This window comes from Sphaeramia orbicularis, chromosome 19 (assembly GCF_902148855.1).
Source record: "Sphaeramia orbicularis chromosome 19, fSphaOr1.1, whole genome shotgun sequence".
NCBI classification, from domain to species: Eukaryota; Metazoa; Chordata; class Actinopteri; order Kurtiformes; family Apogonidae; genus Sphaeramia; species Sphaeramia orbicularis.
The window spans coordinates 17,072,752-17,099,085 of NC_043975.1; the positions used below are offsets into that span (position 1 = coordinate 17,072,752).

The 26,334-nt window shown below is 36.7% G+C and overlaps 1 protein-coding gene across 2 annotated transcripts in view; it reads left to right on the forward strand.

Annotated features, from left to right (window-relative positions):
* gas7b (growth arrest-specific 7b) overlaps positions 1-26,334 on the forward strand; it is a 186,272-nt gene that overhangs the window by 85,088 nt on the left and 74,850 nt on the right. The window contains exons 4-6 of one of the 2 annotated variants that reach the window (XM_030122641.1): positions 1,167-1,255; positions 14,174-14,230; positions 20,555-20,644. In XM_030122641.1, coding sequence (XP_029978501.1) covers positions 1,167-1,255; positions 14,174-14,230; positions 20,555-20,644 — 236 coding nt within the window. The remainder of the gene's footprint in view (positions 1-1,166; positions 1,256-14,173; positions 14,231-20,554; positions 20,645-26,334) is intronic. The other variant, XM_030122642.1, reaches the window with a different exon arrangement.

The window sequence follows — 26,334 nt, forward strand, 5'->3', positions numbered from 1 at the left end:
CAAGCGGGCCAGACCAGTAACATAATGACTTTATAACCTATAAATAATGACAAATCCAAGTTTTTCATTTTGTTTTAGTACAAAAAAACCTCCAATTAAATTATGAAAATATTTACATTTTGCAAAAAAGATTTGAATAAACTGAAAAAAAAGAAATTTCATTTGAAAATTGTGTGCAATTTTAACAACATTATGCCTCGACTTATTATTTATACATGTACATTTACACACAATGTTACATAAACATTTGGTAACAGGCAGAATATTGTTAAAATTTTGGAGTTTAGAACTAAAATTAGAACAATTTCTACAATATTCCATCTCTTATTATTAACACAACTACAGATCAAAGTGGATCCACAAATGCACAAAACATTTAGTAACAGGCAGAATATTGTTCAAATTGCACATTTCAGGTTGTTCATCTTTGTTTTTATTTATGTATTTATTTGCATTTTATTGTGAAAGAATAGTTTTGTAAATGTTAATATTTTCACAGTGTAATGTTATTTTTTTTCACTTAAATTTTTTCCACATAATTTTTCACAAAGAAAATTTGTACTTGTCATTATTTATGGGTTATTATGTTGTTATTTTTACTGGAGATCACATTGGTCTGTATGTGGAACCTGAACCAAAATGATTTGGACAACCTTGACTGTTCAGGTTAATTTTTGCACTTTTATCCTGCGGCCCATAATGGAACCTTTGGCGGGCCAGATTTGGCCCCTGGGCCGCATGTTTGACACCTGTGCACTATGTTATATGGACCTGTAAAAAAAATTAGCACATTCTTGCATATAGGGATGTAACGTTTATCGGTATAATGATAAGCTGCGGTAAAATTGTATTACCGTTGCAAACTATTACGTGATCCAAAACAAAAAGGTCTCCATTTTGAATGTCTGGAGTCGCCAGAAATTTGTGATCTTAAAAAATGGGGTCACGAGCCAAAAAAGGTTGGGAGCCACTGGGTTAAAGGGTTAACTTTCTCTTATGGGACACAGATTTACAAAAATTACAATGTACAACAGCCAAAACAGACTCAAACACTGGCATGGTTTGATTCATAATGACGTTGTGGGTTTCAGAATCAGAGCATACGAGTTCATCTGCACTAATAGAATGTCTTTCCTTGTATGGTTTTCTGTCATTTGTTTCTCCAGTGAATGGATTTCATTCAGGTGGTAGCCCCTTGCATCATGTGGAGCATTCACACAACAGTCTGGTGAGGAAGAGCAGCACAGAGCCACAGGTAAGGCTGTCTCACTGTTGTTCTTTCCACGCCTCGTCTTGACACACGGGCTAAAAGATTGGATTGAATGAGCACCGAGTTCTGTGTAGAAAACAGGTAGTGAGGACAGATCCCACAGTGAGATGACAACTGCATGTCACTGTGCTGTAAAAACCGACAATGACGCCAAAAACATGCAAATATTGTCCCAGTCGCCTTCACAAACTAAAATGTTCCTGTCATTTCTTATACGCTATATTTCACTGTATGTATCGTTTCTGTTTTGTGAAGCAGATTCGTCCCATTTAATCCTCAAATTTACCTTGAACGTTAATGTTAGAGATGCTGAACTCTACATTCTTTTCTCCCCTAGAGCAGAGAAACCACTGTGCGGTAATAAAAATAAATAAATAAATAACAATGGGAGTTATCCAGCTTCACAAGTGTAAAAAAAATGATACAAAAACCAGACAGATTAGGTCATTTTTATCATATGTCATCAATTTAGGACAAACTCTGCACAGGTGGACCACAGCTGTACACTTTAATAAACAAATGGAACAGTTTAAATAGGAAACACAAGCCAAAGTTGAATTTCTATTAATTCATGGATTAATTTCTAAGCTCAGTTGCTCACATGTAGAGGATATGGGCCGATTTTGCCTTGAAAATACTTAAAATGATATCAGAGATGGTCAATGCCTCGGTTCTGCACCTCTTTAGTGGCAACAGGGATGTAACGATATGAAAATTTCATATCACGGTTATTGTGACCAAAAATATCACAGTTATCATTATTATCACGGTATTGTTGAAATTGTGCTCAAAATGTTCAAAAAGTACTAATACACACACTGAAATAATTTAACCAAGTTGTATTTTGGAAAAAAAAAAAAAATAAAACAAAAAATAAATAAATAAAATAATAGGCACAATGTACTTTCTGTTGCAGAAACATTTAAATATTAACCCTTAGTGGTCTGAGCCTATTTTGGCCGTTTTTCAGTATTTTTGATTTTGCCTTTATATACTATATAAACAAATGTTTACTATACCCATGTTTGGTGTCTTTTTTTTTCAGCACAACTTCCTCTACATCATCTGTCTTATTATTTTTTCACTTTACAGGGTGGGGAAGCAAAATTTACAATATTTTGAGGCAGGGATTGAAAGACAGTGTATGACCAGTTAGTTTATTGAAAGTCATGACAATTTATTTGCCACAAGAAAATTTACATAATAGAAAATATTTTTATTCTATGTGTCCTCCTTCTTTCTCAATAACTGCCTTCACACGCTTCCTGAAACTTGCGCAAGTGTTCCTCAAATATTGGGGTGACAACTTCTCCCATTCTTCTTTAATAGTATCTTCCAGACTTTCTCGTAATAGTTTTGCTCATAGTCATTCTCTTCTTTCCATTATAAACAGTCTTTATGGACACTCCAACTATTTTTGAAATCTCCTTTGGTGTGATGAGTGCATTCAGCAAATCACACACTCTGACGTTTGCTTTCCTGATTACTCATATGGGCAAAAGTTTCTGAAAAGGTATGGATAATAGTGTTAGGTATGATTATGACATCAATATATGTTTGGTTTCAAAACAATTGACGTAGTGCCTGCTGAGAAAAAACAACTAAATGTTCATTGTAAATTTTGCTTCCCCACCCTGTAACCTACTATAAAAACAGAAAAGGCCAGAAAACACACAAAAAATATATAATTCAATTTGAAAAATGTATATACTTTATTGCATAAATAACACAAAGATGCTTAACGAACCTTTTCAAAGACTTTAAAAGTGAATATTGGTTCTAAATATTAGGAATAGAAAATCAAAATTGTAATAAAATAAAACTATACTCAAATATTTGACATGAAAACATAGCTTTACATTGGGTTTTTTCCCCTAAAAGTGCGGTCATCAAACATGGTTGTCATGATAATTAGAATTTAAACAGTAACACTAACTGTCTGCAATTTTACTGTGGTTTATCGTTACACCGGTAATCGTTACATCCCTAAGTGGCAACAATCTGCAGCATTAGCAACTGTTAGCTTAAAAATTGAGGACCATAATAATATACATCATATGAACATGCATGAATTTTACATACTGAAATTTTAATTTATGAATGAATGGGTTTTACGGTCCCTGTGCAATCAACAATGAAACTAAAGTGTAACTCCAATGGTAGAGGATAAGATAAATAAGATAAAATGCATAAATAAAACAGCATCTCAACATAAAAAGTAATAAATAACAAGAATGAGGTTGTTTCTGGTAACCTGGCTTGTTTTATTTCTACTCTCCCTCCATCGTTGTGATCTTTAGCCTGGGGCTCATTTCATTTGAACTTAGCTCTAAACTTTTAATATTCAAGACATGTTGTTCAAATGTATTGGCAAAAAATGACTACTGCTCTACTATCTCAACCCTCAAAGGTCCAGAGCAGTGTTTCAGACCTTTGTTTCTCACCTGTTTATTTTATTTTTCTATAATTTAGCATCAGTCGACTTCAGGCGTGAACCCAAAGTTTCATCCATTCTTTTAAAGTTCACATTTTATATTTTCTTTGTCTGAGAACAGATAATTTTACAGAAATTTCTAGTACAATAATAAACACATTTTAAAAAATAAGGCCCAGAAAGTGTTTTTGTTTTTTTTGTTTTTTTTAAGCGAGTCAATGTTTTCTGCTTTCAAATGAGTGTTTAGTGCATATAATCAACTTAAAACATTTCAATCTAATATTATTATAGCTGTTTTTTTAATGTATTTATTCATATTCATTAACTCACAATGCAAATGTACAAATGCAAACAGTGACATGGATCTTTTTTCATAGATTATACACATTTGTGACAGTTTCTGAAGATCCAAATGAGGCAAAAAGCAGATTAACTCCACTTTACCCTGACTTTACAAAGCATGTTGACATATTTAGAGGATCAGCAGTTATTTTACAGCAAAACGTATTTTTAGTTTGACCTTTCAGAATCAGAATACTTTATTAATCGGAGGGGGAAATTATTGGATGTGACAGTCACTCCATTCAAGTATAATAAAAAAGTAGCAGGAAAGAATTATCAATACAACAGAAAAGAACAATATATAAATATATATAAAGCTCTAAATATACAAATATATATATATATATATATGTATAGCTCTGAAAAACCCCCAAAAACAAATATATATATTAAAACACTGTTAAGACACAAATTTAGAACAGCAATTTCTACAATATGTACTAGAAAATATATGATCAATATGATAAAAAAGAAATGTACATAATAAGTGTGCAAGGGTTTGAGGGTTAAGTAGGAATCATTTCTCTTTATACTAGTTAACTCAGTTTCACTCAAACATGGCTCAAGAATTTTAATATTTAGACGATATTTAAGTACATATTTAAAATCTAATGTGAAATAAATAGTTAATAATGTTGCATTGGTACTGACGGTCTCTTAGTCACTTCATGTTTCCTCTTCTCCTTTCATATTTACAGTGTTATTATTACACTATGACAAACCACAGATTATGACCCATGTTTTCCTCTTTTTGTCACTTGGTGCCTCTGGTTAGTCTAACTGTTGCTATAGTAACGAAAGCCTTAGTTAGCCAGGGGATACGGTCACCAAAAAAAAAACAATAAAATAAGACTTGTATGAAACCGTCCAACTTGGACTGGACTCATGTACGAGCTGAACCGAGTCTGGTGTAACGCTGCAGACTCTCCAAAGCTCTGCTGTTTTCTTCTGCCGTTTGTTGCTGGGGCAGGTTGTGTTCACTGTTTTTATCACAGCCTTTTCTGCACAAACAAGCCTGCTGCTGCTGAAACAGGGCTGAGGAGAGCACTGAGACTGAACCAAAACAGTAAACTTTTTACAGCGGGCCGTAAAACCTAAACAATGACTTAAACAAACCGAACCCTGCAGAGCTGACGGAGGCTGCAGAGTCGATGATGTATGAGAATCTTCACTTTAACTCCTGAAACTCTTCATCTAAGGCAGGGGTGTCAAACTCATTTTAGTTCAGGGGCCACATACGGCCTGATATTTTATACAGTGGGCTGGACCAGTAAAATAATATACATAATAGGATAAGAACTTATAAATAATGTCAACTCCAAAGTTTTTACCTCCGCCAAGGAGGTTATGTTTTTGCCAGGGTTTGTTTGTCTGTCTGTTTGTCTGTTTGTCTGTCCGTTAGTGTGCAACATAACTCAAAAAGTTATGGACAGATTTTGATTAAATTTTCAGGGTTTGTTGGAAATGGGATAAGGAAGAAATGATTAAATTTTGGTGGTGATCGGGGGTGAGGGGGCCCACAGGGGGGGCGCAGACCAGAAAACTTCATCAAAATTTGTCCATAACTTTTTGAGTTATGTTGCACACTAACGGACAGACAAACAGACAGACAGACAGACAAACAAACTCTGGCAAAGACATAACCTCCTTGGCGTGGGGGGGGGGGGGGGGGGGGGGGCACTTATCAGCCTTGGCGGAGGTCTGCGCTCTCCGAGTGCTTCTAGTTTTCTATGTTTTTAAGTGAAAAAAAGTCAAATTCCGTAATGAAAATGCTTACGTCTACGAACCGTACTTGAATATAACATAAACAAAAACAAAGTATGTGGAATTGTACCAGTATTCTGCCTCTTAATACATGTTTTGTGTATTTGTAGATCCACTGTGATCTGTAAGTTGGGATGCATATGAATAAATGATAAACTAAGGCGTAATATTGTTCAAATTGCAGGTTATTCACATTTTTTGTAAAAGGCTAGTCTGTAAATGTAAACATTTTTGTGTAATTTTCCTTTTTTTTCACACTAAAACAAAGAAAAAAATGTGTAGTTTTCATTATTTCTAGGTTATTATGATTGTATTTTACTGGTCTGACCCACTTGAGATTGAATTGACCTAAAGTGATTCTAACATCCTTGATTGTTAATTTCTTCAGTGTAATTTCTGCATTTCACAAATTCATCCCAGGGGCTGGATTGGACCCTTTGGCGAGCCGGATTTGGCTCCCGGGCTGCATGTTTGACACCTGCGATCTACGATATACCGGTTCACCCCAGTGTTAATAGAAAACACAATACAATACAAATGCAGCTTAGAGCTTCAATACTAGGGGTGTACTGTATCGATATTAAAAAGTACTGTATCGAAATTTTTAGGTATTTATTCAAATGCAGAGATGGTGGAGGTTCATTTTTCTTTTTTCTTTATCAAGCTCTTTTATTTCTATATTCACATGGGCATTTTGCTTTGTTTGTACACTACAAAAGTAGTACTGTGATATTGCTGGTCATACATGTAGTTTTTTTGAAATCGATAGCACTGTTTTGTTAAATAATGGTTATTTCAAGCATCCTAAAAGCACTTTTACTGTCTGAAAGACGCAGATGGTAGTTCCTTTGTTGGGACTGCAGACAAATAATGTTATGATGCTGGATGATTCAGGGACTGTCCACTATGCATTCTACCCACAACTAATAGAATATGAACATTTGAGCAGGATCTTAAACTAGTCTGATGAGGTTCATACTGTCTACTGAACTTATGAAAATTTATTTTTCTTTTTTTCAGACAGGTGGAAAAAAAGTTGATTTTTTTAGCTCGACATGTTTCAGATACAACCTGTAGCCTTCCTCAGAAGGGTCACTTGATGTTACTGTGATGAAGTGTAGGATCCACCATCCCTCCCATCCTCATCCCATCATTACCACTGCTGGATTAAAGAGGCCATAGAATAAGAAAACGAGTCCAGAGGACCATGAACAGGGATGAGGGGTCCTACACCTCCTCCCACACCTGGGAAACTGTCCTCCATGGAACATCAGGCAGCAGGGGGCATAATCGTACCGTTGCCTGGGAAACCTGGATAAAACAGCTGACAATGACAGGTCACAGTAACATCAAGTGACCCTTCTGAGGAAGGCTACAGGTTGTATCCGAAACATGTCAAGGTAAAAAAAAATCAACTTTTTTTCCATCTGCCTGACAAAAAAAGTGAAAAACTCTTAATAGGATCTTAAACTGTAATGTCTGTAAAACATCTTTTCATTTATTTTTTTATTTTTTGTATTGGTAAAGACACATGTAATCCAAATCCTGCACTTTAAGTTTTTACAGAGGAAAGTTTTGTGATAAAACATTAGATCCTGTTCTGATCAAATAAAAATGTGTTTAGTATTTTTGCTTATTTCTGATGTTATTCAAATTTTCCAGGAAATAATCTTTAAAATAATAATAAAAAAAAAAATATATTGTGCTGTTAACAGTATCATGATATATCACGATATATCATATCGTGATTCGTCGATGTTGTGATTTGTATCATATCGCCAGATTCTTGCCAATACAAACCCCTATTCAATACATAATGTTGTGTGAAGAGGGTTATTATTTAAAGTGCAACTTCAGATAATTCGTGTGTCCAGTGACATCTGGAATCATTTACTTGGAGGTTTTCAATCCGATAATGCTCTGTGGAGCTCACCCATGTTTAACAAATGGGTAGAAATGGTGATTGTGACATCAGTGAGGTTGAAAATGTAAATCCACACAGCTATGACAGGTCACATTTTGATCATGCTGGCATCAAAAGGACCTGGAACAGATGAGAGTAAAAAGAACTAACCATAAAGGAGAAACTGGGTTACAATGTGAGGAAAACAAGCAGATAGCTGGGCTAACTAGGTCCCTTACTCTGCCTTCATGCAGTTTTAGAAATTACAATAAGTACATTAAAGCTGCTGTGCTTAATAGTTTTTGTTTTAGCTTTTTCAGCGTATTTTAATTGAAGTGGTCTGAGAGGACGAGAGATTTCTGCATCTACTGTTTCCCTTTGTTTTCAGGTTGAAGAAAATCGACCCAGATTTTGTCCGACCCTAGGTGCTTTTTGAACAGGTGATAGGGGTGGATATGTGACTGATAGTTCCAATTACCAGTTAGCGATCAGATTCTGTCGGATTCTACTAATTTAGTCTTGATTCTTATGTGAAAGCTTGAAAAAGTGATTTCACTTCTCCAAAACAACATGAAACAATGTCGGGTTCATCTATATCTATATTTATGTTTAGTTTTTAGCTCACCAGATGACAAAACTACTGGTCAGATTCATTTCAAATTTTATATGTAGCTTCTTTGGGACAATGTCTACTAAGTTTGTTCACAGTTTTGAGAAAATTAGATTTTTGCATTTTTTACGAATTTTTGAAATATAAAAAATTTACCTTTACTTATAATGGGCCATATATTGATGGTTTATAACATGGAAATGGTTAGCGATATCAATATAGTTACAACTGAGTACTGACAGGAAGTTAAATATGGACTTTCATTTGGGTCCATGACCTTTGACCTTGAGTGACCTTGAAGGGTCAAATTTAAGGTCACCAATGTCAAGAATTCAATAATTTTCATCTCTGAAACTATTAGTCGGATTAATTTCAAATTTATTATATGGCTTCCTTGGGACAAAGTCTACAAAGTTTGTTCACAGTTTTGAGAAATTTAGATTTTTGAAATATAAAAAAAATTGCCTTTATTTATAATGGGCCATATTTTGACGACTTATAACTTGGAAATGATTAGCGATATCAATATCCTCCTGAGACCCAATAAGCAAACATTTTCACAATTTTACATGAAATAATTGCCTTAATTGGAAACAGCATGTTGCAACAGTTCTGTCAGATACGTTTTTTATTTATTTATTTACATATAATGTCGTTTTCAGTGGACTTTTTTTTTTTTTTTTTTTTAAAGTAAAGCTGTGAAACTCTTGTCCACTATAGAAGACAAAAATGCATTGCTGGGTCTCAGGAGGATATGGTTATTACTGAGCACCGATAAGTAGTCATATATGTATTGGTCGGATTAACTTAAAATGTATTATGTAGCTTCCTTGGGACAGTGTTTACAAAGTTTGTTCACAGTTTTCAGTTTTGATTTTTTTTTTAGTATTAGAAATTTCCTTATAATGGCCATATCGTGCTGGCTTATACCATGGAGATGGTTAGAGATATTAACATAGTTACTATTAAGCACTGATAGGAAGCTAAATATGGACTTTCATTTAATTAGTTGAGTTATCTTAGGGGGAAAATACCACCCACTTCTACTGGGAGATCTGCATCAAGACCACAGGACTCTAACATAGTGCCAGAACCTGACAACCTCACAAATTCAACTTATTACTGATTCTTGATAGAACATGTGAGAACATGTGAGATACAGGGCCATTGGTCCTATTTTTTTATTTGGACAGAGATGAGAGAGCTGCAGAAGGAAGACTCCAACTTTAATGAATATTGATGAGCAATAAATATGAGTTTACAGTCACAGTTTATAGTTATCACAGTTGAGTAATATTTTACTAAAACTGTCTATAAAGTAGTGAGATTGTTTAATAGTTCAGACAGATCCTTTTAACTTTAATTAATACAGTAATAAGCATTAAAGTTGCATAGCACAAATCACTTCAGTCAACTAAATGTGAATATGGATGAGCTGACACCGTTTCATGCTCTTACTGGAAACGTAAAATCACTTTTCTTTATTCCAAAGTACAACTGACTCCCATCAAAGTCACTTTTGACGGAATGTCACCAACGATCAGTGACGACAGCTCGATCCTGTATTTAACCCTCTATCTGTCTGAAAACACCTGCTGTTAAAAAAAGTACAAGTCACTATCTACAGACTGAAAACACAATCAGTGAGTAGAAGTCTTTAATTACAATACACTGAAAGGAATTATGGGATTTTTGCCCAGTGATGCTAAAAATCTATCAAGCGCTGCTGACTTTTATGTGTTTAAAAAAGCTCATTATTCTATTATTCACTAATATCAGCAAATGATTGATAATGTTAATGGTCACTTAATGCTTCTTATATGAAGTATTCTTAATTATTGTACGTTTATTTCAAAGTGTTAACATTTTTTCTGTGTCTACGTCTGAAAAACATGTCCAAAAATTACAAAGTCAATATGGAACTGCTGCTACATATGCCCTAAAACAGGGGTGTCAAACATGCGGCCCGCGGGCCAAATCTGGCCTGTGGGATGAAGTTGAATAGCGTAAAAATTGCACCGAAGATATAATCAACCAAGAGTGTTGAACTAGTTTTAGTTTAGGTCCCACATACAGACTATTGTGATCTCAAGTAAAATAATAACATAATAACCTATAAATAATGACTCCAAATTTTCTCCTTGGTTTAATGTGGAAAAAATATCATGTTATGCCTATGAATAGGGATGGGAATCGAGAACCGGCTCCCAGTAGCTTGATTCCTTGGAATCGTTTGCCTGCCTGCTTAACGATTCTGCTTATCGATTCCGCCTTAGTTGCGCATGTGCGATGACATCACGCGTACACTTCATTGTTTTGGTCAGAACGTAGTCAACATGGTGTTGAGGCAGAAACGGTCTAAAAAGACGACACCAGGTCCACTTACTTGTAACACTGTCAAAGCTTCCATGTCTTCAAAAGGGTGGAATCCCTCCCATAGGCTCAAACATTTGTCCACAGCGTGTGAATCATTTACAGGAATGTCACGTATTTGATACGATACTTAGCGGCACTTGTGAATGTAGCGGCAGAGTGAACGGCGGGCGCAGTTCTGGTTCCGGTGCGGGCAACAAACGTACCCAAATACAAGCTTCCGACGGTAGGGGAAAGGAAATGAGGTGCACAACAACGGGAGACAAGTCGAGCTGAGTGGAACTGGTTTCATGTAGTGGAAATGCGGCAATAGAGGAATTAGTCAAGTGTCTTAAGTTTCACTTTCACTGCATGCCGCCGCCCCCACCCCCCACCCCCCCGAACCGGGCCATTATCTGTTATTATTATTTGTACATACTGTATATGTTATATTTTCTGTGCAGAGATGGAAATATAAAAGACAGTTAATGCAAACACACCTGTTTGTACTCTTTTATTCCCTCACCCAATGAGAATCGATAAGGAATCGGATCGATAAGCAAAATCGATAATGGAATCGGAATCATTAAATTCTTAATTAATTAATTCTACCTATGAATAATGACAACTTCAAAATGTTCTCCTTGTTATAGTGCAAAAAATAACATTAAATGATGAAAATATTTACATGAACAAATTATCCTTCATCAATAAAATGAGAATAACCCGAAATGTCTCAAGAAAATTACGTGCAATTTTAACAATATTCCGCCTGTTATTAAATGTTTTGTGCCTTTGTAGAACTGATCCATAATGCATATGTATAAATGATAAGTGAAGGCATAATATTGTTAAAATTGCACTTAATTTTCTTAAGAAATTTCAGTTTTTCAGGTTATTCACATCTTTTTTGTTTGGATAGTTTGTAAATGTAAATATTTTCATAATTTAATGTTTTTGATTTTCTTGTTTTGTTTCTTTTGCACTAAAACAAAGAGAAAAAAATAGGAGTTGTCATTATTTATATGTTATTATATTATAATTTTTTTTGGTCTGGCCCACTTGAGGTTAAGTTGGGCTGAATGTGGCCCCTGGACTACAATGAGTTTGACCCCCCTGCCCTAAACGGTACTATAACCAAAGGAGAACTCATGTGAAAAGTGATTTTTCTTATTATTATACTGAGCTTAGGGATTTAATGATTACCGATATAACGATAAACCGCGGTAAAATATCAGACGGTTAGTATTACTGTTTCAGTTCTAATTATCATGATAACCATGTTTGATTACTGCACTTTTAGGGGAGAAAATGCCTATGTAAAGATATACTTTTATGTTAAATATTTGAGTATAGTTTTAATTTATTACAATTTTAATTTTATATACCTAATATTTGGAACCAAAATTCACTTTTAAAGTCTTTCAAAAGGTTCGTTAAGCATCTTTGTCTTATTTATGCAATACATTATATACATTTTTCAAATCGGATTTTATATTTTTTTGTGTTTTTTGCCCTTTTATGTTTTTATAGTAGGTTAAAGTGAAAAAAAAAAAGACAGATGATATAGAAGAAGTTGTGCTGAAAACAAAGATACCAAACATGGGTATAGTAAACATTTGTTTATGTAGTATATAAAGGCAAAATCAAAAGTATTGAAAAACGGCCAACATAGGCTCAGACCACTAAGGGTTAATATTTGAACGTTTCGGCCAACAGAAAGTACATTGTGCCGATTATTTTATTTTATTTTATTTATTTATTTATTTTAATACAACTTGGTTAAATTATTTCAGTGTGTGTATTAGTACTTTTTCAACATTTTGAGCACAATTTCAACAATACCATGATAATAATGATAACCGTGATAATTTTGGTCACAATAACCATGATATGAAATTTTCATATCGTTACATCCCTAACTGAGCTGTAAAGAGACGGCCTCATAAGCAGCGAAATTTAACCCTTTCATGCATGAATTATGAGAACCTTATAGTTGAGGTTTTTTTTTTTTTTGAGTGTTTTTATTCCTCCTTAGGCATGAAAAAAACCAATGAGATTAAGGTTTTTTTTTCATAGATTTACAAAAATTTCCACTCAGCTACACCATGAATTTTATTCTTGAAGCAAAGAAACATGTATTTAAAACCCAATATGATAAAGTGATATGAAAACAGTCAAATGAAACCATGTTTAATGCAGCTAATCTGATGTTTTCTGACATTTTAACATATTCTAATACTAGTTATTACTCACTTCATGGAGATAATATGCAAAAAATAACAATTAACAATTGATTTCCACTCAAGAACCAATCAACAACTGCAAAGTTACAGTAATGGTATGAATTGTAGTTTATGAGATGATGCATAAGTGTCCACTGTGTTGGCTGATATGGAACTAAAACAACTAAACCCATGAATATACAAGAGAACAACTGGAGAAGAACTGTCCAAGAAAAATCTAGTAAGCGAGTGTGGATTACGATCATTTTAGGTTTGTTTACTGCCTCACACAGAGTTCTGCATCTAAAATCAAAGATCAACTCCCTAAGGTTTTTTTTTTAAATTTTACTTTTTGGTTTGATTCAATTTGCAGCTTCTTTTGAGATACATGTAAGATCACAAATAAACCCAGAAAACAGCGCTACACTGTATTACGTCATAGATAATATCATGCCCATATTTACTGTACAATAATCACGCTAATAATAATGATGCTAATAAAGGTAATGATGGATGACACAGTCCTTCTTCTATTGAGAGGATCAAATTCTGCTTCCCTCTCCTGGCTCATCATTAATGGAGAGGCTGATGGCAGTTAGAGCAGATTAATCCCTCCTACAGTATCTGTTCCCTTGATCATAATTAACCAGGCAGTCAGGGTGCAGTTTTACAGGATCCACCCACCACTTATTCACTCTGTATCCTCAGCTCCCCTTTTCCTGCACACTTTTTTTTTTTTTTTTTTTGACATCCACACACTTCTGCTACTGAACATCCACAATCTGGCCTTTGTGTATCTATATTTTTCTGCAGCAAAAAAAAGCCGATTCGGAACTTTCTTATCCTGTCGGTCTGTTTCCGTCACCTCAATATACTCCCACTTTTCATCCTGGAAACACTAGAAATGACTGTATTTGAAGCTCAAGTGTTAGAAATCACACACATACACATTCACATACACACTCGCATACACAAAAGAGAGAGAAAGCCGACCATGCTTTGCTTTGCTCTGCAGAACTATCCTCCCTACTCTGCACAGCAACACACACACATAACACACATACACACCAGCAACAGCAGGAGCATAGAAAGAGAGAGAGAGCAAGCAGACAGTCGCTAAAACAGCACTCGCTGGGAAAACAACTGCGTCCGTGTGTGTGTGTGTTTTGGTTTTTTTTTTTTTGTTTTGGTTTTTTTTGGCGAGTGTGTATGTCGAGCAGTCATGTCTGACACGGAGGATGGAGGTTTTGACGGTGCGTCCTTCTTCTCTCAGCAGAGCCCGGGATCAACGTCGCCCACCAGGAAGCAGAATAAGGAGACTACAGTCACGGTGAGTGGGGTAACTAATGGGAACTCTTAACTAACCATGAACAAACCCCGGGTCTATGCGGTCCAGTGATGAAAGCAACAGTGAGATTTTTTTTTTTTTTTCTTCCACAAGTTTGGAAATAATAATACAGATGATACAGCTTTATGTTTTCACACATTTACCTGCAGCAACTTTCCAAAATGACAGCTGTAAATCAGTTTAATTGTGCCTTTTCCTTGTGTTTGGTGCTTGTTTTCAGTTGCTAGTACACTCATACACAGTGACATCATCCTATCCAGCGTCCAGATGATTTCTCCTGTGTTGTCAGGTCATCTCGTCCCGTTCAGGCCTCTCGACGTTACCGAGTTCTATCCAGTCTTTTATAATCTCCGGATGTCTTTTTTTTTTCCTCCTCACTCCACACATTAAAAATCACACGCTTTAGAGGGGATGTCGGGCATGTATGTGCTTCCATAGCAACCAGGGTGATGCCATTCAACAGGAAACTTCAAGTGATAGACAGTGAAAGCCTTTCGCAGATTTCACTCAGTTTTCATCGATATTTTTCTTATTGCGTCAATAACAGACAAAAGGGGCTTCTCATTTCAGAGCAACAGCTTCAGTTATAACTAGCTGAAACTAGTTAGCCAGTTAAGGCTAGGATGTAGAAGCTCCATCTTTATAAACACGATTTAATGTCCATGTGGTTCATGGTTATGTACGTTATCGATGGCCAAAATACAAAACCTCCTATCTGAAAAAATCACTTTTTTCAGGAAACAAACAAAAAAAAAACGTGGATCCTGGAGGATTCTGTTGGGTTTCTGTAAATTGGCTTAGAGTCTGGTTTTGACCAACTCTATATGTAAAGTGTCATGAGAAAACTTCTGTTATGATTTGGCGCTATATAAATAAAATTTGATTGATTAATTGATTGATTGATGGTTTAGTTTTATTATAGTATGATTTTTGTTGTTGTTGTCAGGTGACCTTCATGTCATAAGAAAGGGCAGGATTATCTTGCAGATAGACAGAAAATGTGGAGTCATCCTTGTTCTCACCATTTAATGTGAAAACTCAAAATCTAAAAATTTGCAGATAGGAGGTTTTGTTTTTTGGCCATTGTTTTGTATATATATATATATATATATATATATATATAGCATGATTCAGATTAGAAATCCATACATCTATAGTTGATGTAGCACAAGTAGACATGAAGCCACAGTGTGAGGTAGTTGTAGTTTTATGAAGAAACGTCATGATTTTTACTGTCCTTAAAAGTAATATAAATAGCAGACACTTGTTCCTGTTTCACTCCTGAATGTTCTGCCAGATCTGCACTTTGTTACCCCACCTTCCGAAGGGGAGGCAAGGGGTATTGTTTTTGGTTTGGTTTGTTTGTTAGCGCTCTAGCAGCAAAACTACTGGTTGAATTCATACTAAATTTGGTTTATAAATTGCCAGTGACCCAGAATAGACGTCATTACATTTTGGGAAATGTAGGTCAAAGTTTATATTTTTTAAGAATTTTTTAAATCTTTTTTTTCTCCCATTTTCTTATAATGGGTGAAATTTCACATGTCTATAAAAATATCAATTTTGTTTCAATTTACTTCAGACTTAGGACATATACCACTGGTCAAAAGTTTTAGAACACCACAATTTTTCCAGTTTCGTATTGAAATGCAAGCAGTTCAAGTCCAATGAACAGCTTGAAATGGTACAAAGGTAAGTGGTGAACTGCCAGAGGTAAAAAAAAAAAAAAAAAAAAAAAAATAAGTTAAGGTTAAACAAAACTGAAAAATAATGTACATTTCAGAATGATACAAAAAGGCGAACAAGAAATGGGTTAACAACTTAAAGCAGTTCTGCAGCAATGGAGGTTGATCAAGCCTCAAAAGTTGGTGCTACCAGTTCCTACAGGTGTCCCAAGGTCTTTTAATATATAGAGGCAATTGATATGCTGACATCAGCACACACATAGACATGATGACATCAGCTGGATCCATGCCAAAATAAGCTACAATATGTGTGAGGGGTGGGGTTTGTTGTGCCTGGCACCACTTGTTTTTTCTATATTTTGCTGCTATAAACATTGCAATTCACCAATAAAGTCTTGTCTTATCTTATCTTATCTTAATAGGTCTAGGACACATATCGCGACAAATTCCAGGGCAGCTTCATTCTGACGTAGGGATGAAAAACACACCTGAACCATTGCCCAAAACTGATATTCATGATTGTTTCAATTTATAGCAGTTTATTTATATAGCCAAATATCAAATGATTTTTGATTCAATTTAGTTCAAACTTGGCACATATATAGAGGCAACTGATATGCTGACATCAGCTGGATCCATGCCAAAATAAGCTACAATACATGCGAGGGGCGGGGTTTGTTGTGCCTGTAACCACCTGTTTTTTTTTTTTTTAATATTTATATTTTGCTGCTATAAACAATGCAATTCACCAGTAAAGTCTTATCTTATCTTATCTTGATAAGTCTAGGACACATATCTCGACAAATTCCGAGGCAGCTTCATTCTGTATTAGTATGTGTAACTTTAATGAGAAAACGTAGGGATGAAAAACAGACCAGAATCATTGCCCAAAACTGATATTGATGATCATTTCAATTTATTGCAGTGTATTCATACAGCCAAATATCAGATGACTTTAGATTCAATTTACTTCAAACTTGGCACATATGTAGAGGCAACTGATATGCTGACATCACCTGAATAGATGCCATAATAAGCTACAATACGTGCTAGGGGCGGGGTTTGTTGTGCCTGGCAGTGGCACCACTAGTTTTTTCTATATTTTCCTGCTATAAACATTGCAATTCATCAGTAAAGTCTTATCTTACCTTGATAAGTCTAGGACACATATCTCGACAAATTCCACAGCAGCTTCATTCTGTATTATGTGTAACTTTAATGAGAAAACGTAGGGATAAAAAACAGACCTGAATCATTGTCCAACACTGATATTCATGATTGTTTCAGTTCATTGCAGTTTATTTATATAGCCAAATATCAAATGGCTTTGCAATCTGTATAATATAATACACCCCATGTCCTCAGATCGAATCAATTGATGGAAAAACTCGCCAAAAATCATCCTTTACTGGAATCCTGTTAAAGAAAGGCTTCCTCTTCCAGGACATTTTAATAGGTGATGTGTGTACAGACATGTTGACCCCAAGCATTGATTTATAAGTGGACAGTGGCTGTTTAAGGGGACGGATTGGGCGATTCTTAACTGATCGTGGTCAGTAAAAGGTCAGGAGAGAAAGTGCAGGACTTAGTGTGTGTTTGTGTGTTACTGCAAACCAACTAAGCCTTCATCGCAGCGCCTGAAGTAGCCTGGCCTCCCATCATTACCGGAGGAATCGAGGGTCAGTCGGAAGCCCTTCTAGCTGTCAACCTCAGGACCTCAGCGGTGATTAAATAGGAAGCCATTCCCTCACACAAATTATAAGCTTCATAAGCCAAGATAAAGTTGAATTAGAGGCCTTTTTTTTTTCTCCTCCTTCCTCCTGTCATTTCAATCAGAATATTGGTTCTGTAAAAGTCATCTGCGAAGCCATATTTGACGATTTGCTGTGAAAGGCGAGGCTTTGGCTTTCGACGGCTGTGTTTTTAAATAGAAGCAGTACATCCTGGCTGGTGGCTGTTTACCTCTGGAGGTTAATTGGAATGAATGTGAAAGAAGATAAAGCCCCTTTTGTTTGGCCCGAAGTCTCCGCTAAACCTGCTGTCTGTGTCTCTTTGTTGTGCCTTTTTCATTATTTTCTTCACAATACTTGTTTCTGTTTTTCTCTTTAGTTTTACTTTAGTTTTCTTTGCTTCTTTAATCATGAAAAATGAAATTTGGCAGGTGAAGAATTTGCAAGTTTTGCCTTTTTCACAGTAAAAACCAGAGTCTTTGTTCTTCTAAATCTGGAAGTGATGAATTGTCATATCGTGACCTTGCACAAGTTGAACTCAAAAACAAGTGATTTCAAAAGCATTTCATTTGTATGTGTGAACGCTGCTAAAAAAAAAAAAAGTACTGTTGAGACAAAGAGCGGTGCAGTCATGTGATAAAGAATCATCCTCTGTCAAATAAAAAACCCCACCACACTGCTGAACATAGAGAATGCTAGAGCGACATGCAGACCTTTACAGCAGAACAGTGCAGTTCACAGCAGGGAGGCCTTCAACCAGCACATCCAACAGCACTGCTGCCGGGACACACACAGAATTAACTGCACCAAAGTAATTAAAGCCAATCTCTGCGATCCATTTCACTATTTGCAGCGGGCCAGCGTTGAAGTTGAACGATGAATCCCAAAAACGCTGAGAGCTACGGATGCTGCGTTTTGACAATGCCGTCCCTTGACAGCAGCAATAAAGAAAAGTGAATAAACAAGCCGGGGTCGATTGGAAGGCAGCATGATTAATTATTTTTGAATCATCTCAAAATCACACCCTCTGTAATCTCATTGTGCCGGTTTGTATTATCTGAGAGGTCTACTGCATCAACGCAAGCAGTCGCAGTGCTATAGACTCTGGAGACTCAGCAGTGCTTAAGCTTAAAGGTGCTGAATGTAGGAACTATGGGCCAAGTAATCATAAAATGGCCTTGACTATCACCAGACATTAAAGAATCATGTTCATTTCAAATACTAATATCATTGACAGTAGTAGTCCAGCCAGAATATTTGCATTTGAAAAGCTAAGTGTCAGTCCCGAAATAATGTTTATGTTATCATTTTGTGTTTTGGTCTGATGCTCCATCCATCACCTATCTGTCAGTAGTGTTTGGGCATCCAGGTTGCCAGTTCCCACTGAGCTGCAGCTGGAACATTTCTGATCATAAATGTCTGACGTTACTAAACCTAAAAGGTCTCTTATTATTCCCAAATACATCATGACAAAGTGAGAAACAAAACAAGGATATGTATAGGAGATGATTTAGAAACATGGAGACGACTGAAAGCAGAGAAGAATGGACTCTATGCACAGCCCCACTACTTCCTGAACTTCAGGTGGGTCCTTTATTTCCTGTCTTTCATTATTGGACACACTGATTAATCCAGGTGTGTCTGCTACTTCTTGTTGTGACTACTGATTAATTAGGCACACCTGGATTAATCAGTGTGTCCAATAATGAAAGACAGGAAATAAAGGACCCACCTGAAGTTCAGGAAGTAGTGGGGCTGTGCACTGAGCCACTGAGAGCTGGGGCCGGGCTGCGGTCTCTTCTCTCTGCCCCGGGCCCAGTGAAGAGACCGGGTACCGGTGTAGGACTTGTCGCTTGCCATGGTAGCTCCTTGTAGTACAGTGTTTCCTGTGGAATTAGTCTCTTCGTGTAGCGGTGTGCAATCTGAAAGGGCGGGGGGCAGGCGGGTAGGGGGGCGGCCAGTTTCTGTCCTACTTATAGTACTATGGGGGGTATGGTCCGTGCCGCATGTACTAAAGTAAAAGTGAAGTAAAAGTGAAGCTTAAGGCTAATTTACCTTTTCCCTACCTCCTGAATCTTTGGAAACTTTCATTTGAGTGGGTGGGACGTTTGTCCTGGCCTATTGTATATTATACTTATGTAGAATAAGTCTGGTAATGATTTTTTTGTATGAAATTTATGGTGTGGTGGCAAGGATTAGTGGAAACACTGGTAGTAGACGCTCATGCTGGATCCGGCAACTGCTAGTCTGGGGGGAGGCAGAGGGGATACCAGGTTCTACAGTATTTTGAATGTGACTGCAGTACCAGTTTTGGCCACAGTCCTACATATGGCACCTTTAAGGAGGTTTATTTGAAAAAAAAAAAAAAAAAAAAGAAAGAAAGAAACCCTGTCCACTGCAAAGGACATTCCATTTATTTATTTTTTTTTAAATAATAATTTTAAAAAAGTATCTGAAATAACTCTTGCATTATGCTGTTTCAAATAAAGACTGTGATTTAATGTAAAAAAAGCCAAATGGTCACTTTTTCCATAAATCTAATAAAAAGAAATCCATTTTACGACAAAGCCAAAACTTTTACTTACTGGGTCTCAGGAGGATATAATGTACAATTAATAATAAAATGAAAAACACTAATAGACATTCACATTTTCCCCAGTGGTGCAGCCCTGTTTGGCTGAAAACATTCTCAAAACCTCACTGGTTTGATGTGTCAAGATGAGCGTTGCCAGAGCAACAGAGTGGAAACTACCTTGAATACCAGCGACATGTGCTAATGTGAAACCATACGTGTGTGTGTGTGTGTGTGTGTGTGGGTACAGTAGCAACGACAGTAGGTTGTGTGTCATGAAGCTGAACTGACATCACTGATGCTTTTTTCTCTTTCTTAGATTAACTGTGTGACCTTCCCATCGCCCGTGAGTTTGGTGGAGCAACAGCTGCTGAAACCGAACGAATGGAGCTACTGCGACTACTTTTGGGTAATTTCACTGATTTGTGGTTAAAGCTCACATGTGTGAACAGTGAGACCAGTTTGAGTGACAGGTTGGGGGGGGGGCATGTCTGTTTGCAGTGGGGTTCAACTACAGGGTCTGTCAGAGTGTGGCTTTACTCAGAGGCAGCTCTACATTGTTCATGATTCAGAACGGACACTATCACAGCTGTCAGGTCACTGTTGTGCAGATGTTAGCATAGCTTAGCAACATGCTAAATAGTAGCAGTAATTTTGTAGCTAATTTGCTCCCTAATGTTAGAAGGAGGGATTCTGCAGGTCATTCCTAAACAAAGCCATCAGACTCTATAACTGTATATAAATATTTACATAAATACCACATTTCTTAATTTTTTTGCTTTACATTTTCCTTTTTCACTCATTTGTTGTTTTTCTAGCCGTCTTTTTTTCTGCACTTACTTTGTTTAACACCCACGGTGTGATAAATAAAGTCTTATGTTATCTTATCATACCATACCTTAACATACCTTAGCTAACCTTATCTTATCATACCTTACCTTATCTTACTTTATCATACCTTACCTTAGCTAACCTTATCTAATCATCCCTTACCTTAGCTAACCTTATCTTATCATACCTTACCTTAGATAACCTTGTCTTACCTTAACTTATCTTAGCTAACCTTATCTTATCTTATCTTATCATACCTTATTTTATCTTACCTTAGGTAACCTTACCTTACCTTATCATACCTTACCTTAGCTAACCTTATCTTATCGTATCTTATCTTATCATACCTTACCTTATCATACCTTATCTTACCTTGCCTAATCTTATTTTACCTTAGCTAACCTCATCTTTTCTTATCTTACCTTATCATACCTTACCTTAGCTAACCCTATCGTGTCTTATCATACCTTATCTTATCTTATCTTATCTTATCTTGCCTATTCTTATCATACCTTACCTTATCATACCTTACCTTAGCTAACCTTATCTTACCTTAACTTATCTTAGCTAACCTTATCTTACCTTATCTCATCATACCTTAACTTATCTTAGCTAACCTTATCTTATCATACCTTACCTAATCTTATCTTATCATACCTTACCTTAGCTAATCTTATCTTAACTTATCTTAGCTAACCTTATCTTATCTTATCTTATCTTATCTTATCTTATCATACCTTACCTTATCATACCTTATCTTCTCTTACCTTACGTAACCTTATCTTACCTTATCGTACCTTACCTTAGCTAACCTTATCTTATCATATCTTGCCTTTTCTTATCATACCTTACCTAATCTTATCATACCTTACCTTATCTTGGCTAACCTTATCTTTTCTTATCATACCAACCCTTATCTTATCTTACTTTATCATACCTTAGCTAACCTGATCTTATCATACCTTAACTTATCTTAGCTAACCTTACCTTACCTTATCTTATCAGGGCAGCTAGCCTTAATCTGTGTGTACATTACATATGGCACTGTGATAAAGTTACTATTAGTGCCACCAGTTTCACTCCTTGCTCTTCCAAAGCTTCACTGTCTTATCTTTTCAGTCTGGCGTCCACAAACTGATGGGTGTCTTTGATTCCTACCTAAATATGAGAGGTTTTACAGGTTTTTAAGACATCCAGGCCCAGGGTGTACAACAGCCACAGCCGTTATTATCCCACTGTTTTCCATGCTGGTTGGATTTTCAATACCAGTTTAGGCTGTAGATGATTTGCGCTGCCAAGGAGTTGAATAAACAAGGATATTTTCATTAAGAAAAGTCCTTAAAGAATGGAACACTGCAGTGACTTGGACCAATTTAGGACAGCTGTCATTTTGTAAACTCCAGCAGTAAATGAACGAACATTCCCAAGAGTCCGTTTGAACAACAACACGTGATCCTTTTCATCTTTCACCGTGACTCCACATTTATCTCACTTTGGCTGAGCTTCACACTGAGCATCAGCGTCGGCTTTAATAAGATCCAACTGACAGAGGTAGGATCATACATTACATGGAAGCGGATGGAGCGCACAGAGCCAGCTGGCCTCTGCTGCTCTGTTTGGACATCTCCCACCCCTGTAATATAATGTCTACCAGGTGCGGCGTGGGCTGAACACACTGCGGAGCTACACCTAAAGATGACAACACAAAGGAAAGACAGACTCGGTAGGGCAGGATGGGATGAAAAATAACTTGAGCAGATCACAGGTCGCTTGGTTTTAAGTAAGGATGCACCAATGCCAGTACAAGTACTTACATTTGATTACTTGCCGATAACGAGTACCGATATGAGTACTTAATAATACCATTACAGTTCTTAGTTACTTTTGAAAATGTGTTTTATTTCCTCCGCCAAGTGTAATTGTGGAGGTTATGTTTTCATCGGGGTTTGTCTGTCTGTTTGTTTGTCTGTCTGTCTGTTAGCAAGATAACGCAAAAAGTTATGGACGGATTTTCATGAAATTTTCAGGAAATGTTGATACTGGCACAAGGAACAAATGATTGTGCAGGTGCTTTTCTAGTTGTCGTTGTCATTAGTCTGACTGTAACAAAGTGCTGCTACTGACATTTAATGCGTTGGAATTAGCGTTTCTCAATCAATCCATCGGGGGCGCTGCTCTTACCATCTAATCATACTGGTTGAATAACACGAATATCGAATACCACAAAGAAAAGTAAAGTTTTTTGAGAAGAAGAAAGTTAGTAATAGTAAACATGGAGACCACAGAGGTCACGTTAATGTAGATACTAATGTTGATGTTGATATTGATGAGGGTAGTTGTCATAAATCTAACTCACACAGTCGCTCTTTGAACAGATCCGCTACCTCCACGGTTCCCGGTGGTATTCTCTGTCTGGGTACGTATCTGCGAGCAGTGTTGGGCAAGTTACTTTAAATTAGTAACTTAGTTACAGTTACTAGTCACTTCTTACAAAAGTAACTCAAAAGTACTCAAAAGTACTCAAAAGTAACTATTTAAGTTACTCATTACTTTCAAGGTAACTAGTTACTAGGCAAAGTGACTTTTTTTTTTTTTTTTTTACTCTAAATGCGCAGTCCAAATGTCTGCTGTTGTGGAGACATGTTCTAACTCATCAAATGTCTTTTTGAGCTCTGACTCCATGTCAGTATATTCTTGGTGCAGGTAACGGGAAAACATCTTTCTGCATGGTGCTGGTGCAGCATCAACTCCCCCTCGCACAGGTAGTTTGCTAATAATAATAATAATGGATTAGATTTATATAACGCTTTTCTATGAACGCATACTCAAAGCGCACACAGTGGATCCATTATTCATTCACTCTCACATTCTCCCTCTGGTGGTGGTAAACTACATTTGTAGCCACAGTTGTCCTGGGGCAGACTGACGGAAACATGGCTGCCAATTTGCGCCTACGGCCCCTCCGACCACCACTGGACATTCACACGCATTCATACACCAGTGTGAGTAGCAGCACTGGAGGCAAGGAGGGTGAAGTGTCTTGCCCAAGGACACAACAGCACATGGACCAGAGCAGGATTCGAACCACCAACCCTTTGGTTATTGGATGACCCACTCTACCATCTGAGCCATGGCCGCCCCCAGTTCTCTGGGGCCGCTAACCAGTTCTCTGAAACCAGGGGACTCAACCATTGAGACAGGTTGCATGTCCTCCACAACATACCTGGTAATCCGTCTGTGCAGCTGTGTCCAGGTGATAGACTGTGCAACAGGCTTTGTAAAATCAAGCTTTCGTTGTTTAGCTGGAGTGGTCCGTCCTTTAGCGTCAGCAGAGCTAGCATCACCTGCGTTACCTTCAGGGTCTTTTTCGACTAGCTTGGTAGATGTGTGTTGTTTCTGAAGATGTTTCATCAGATTAGAATTGCTAATCTTTGATGTGGATAGAGTTTCCGAACCTCCACAGACATTACAGGTCACCACAAAATTCCTCTTGTGTTTTACCGACAGAAAGGAAAAATAATGTGCATATTTCCATGAGAGAAATCCCACGCCTGGACTTTCATCGACTGTCACCATGGTTGTTTTCATTCATTCACTTGCACGTCGCTGCGTCACATGCGCTTCACGTCCACCACGGAAATTGTAGTCCTGAGTTAGGCACGCGAAGTAACGACTAACGAGCCTGTTTAAAGCGCAGTAATGATAAACGCGTTCCTGATTTTGACAAACTAATTAGTTATAGTGCTCGTTTCCACAAAAATAACGTAGTTACTTAATAACGCGTTAGTCCCAACACTGTCCACCAGCACCTGGAAAACAGATGGAATGTACGCAGAGGATGGACAGAACGCTCCATCTGTATCTGTCTGTGTCTGTAACATAATTTGCAGTCAGCGTTACTTTAATCACCGTCGTTTATTTTGAAAAATCTCCACACTTCTGACATTATTCCTCTGCTGCGTACCTGCTGCACTTAACTGTGAATGTCACACTGCCATAATTGGTATCAGTACGGTTGTATTTGAGTACTTTTACGAGTACAAGTAAACATGCTGAGTATCAGACTCAATACTGGTATCGGTATCGGTGCATCCCTAGTTTTAAATGTCTGATCTCAGAAGTTTGGTGTTTGACTGAGCTTAACTTCAGTAAATCACAGGTAGCAAAGTGGAAAACAGCTTTTTTGTTATTTCTATGTATACTTATAACCAACTTTTTAAGCTTATTTTAAATGCATAATGATGCAAAGTGCTGCATTAAAAGCCGAGTTCAGGGTAAACAGCATCATTATATGCAGTGACATGGTCTTGCATTGAAAAACAAAAGCTGAAAACCTTCTCAAAGTGGCGTCTAATACAATAAATAGTGCATTAATAGATTTTTTGCTCACTTGAAAAAGCAGCATTTTGGTATCATCACCATATAAAGCTGTTATATTGAATGTGTTAGCATCTAATTAGCTGTTTACGCCTCCAGCAGATTCCAGCAGAGTTGTATTTCTGACCAGCTGTAATGTAAGTTTAATATTCACTTTCCTTTTGGCCCGGTCATTAATTCCTGAGGGAAATGTCTGGCTTATTTAAGTAGCTAGGCTCTGAAAATGATGAGTGGTGAAAATAAAGCAAAAAAAAAATAATGAAATTATGAGCTGCAAAGAAAAACAATGACCTGAAAGATGCTAAAAGGCTCTATAAGACAAAAGACATAAGATGCAACAAACAAACAAATATTATTTAATGTTGATGTAAAAATCGACTTGCTAATGTGTTGACTGTTAGAATGCACTATTAAAGCCAAAATGAGACCAAGAAAAAAGCCATTATATGTCAAAAACAGTGGAGTTGAGAGTGTGTATGAAATAATGAAACATAAATTAGAATATCACAGCATTGTATACTGCAACAAAACAGAAAATGTCTCAACTCAGGAAGAAAAACTTTTGTAGCATCGTCAAATACAGAGGCTTCCCACGACATTCAGTCATTTTCTCAAAATTCACACATGAATTGTTAATAAACTACTGATATTTTTGACATAAAACATATTCAGTCAAATCTCTATCTTTTCTCTTTAACATAATATCCAGCTCTTCATTGTAGTGGATTCAATGCATCAACATGTACAGGGTGGGGAAGCAAAATTTACAATGAACATTTAGTTGTTTTTTCTCAGCAGGCACTACGTCAATTGTTTTGAAACCAAACATATATTGATGTCATAATCATACCTAACACTATTATCCATACCTTTTCAGAAACTTTTACCCAT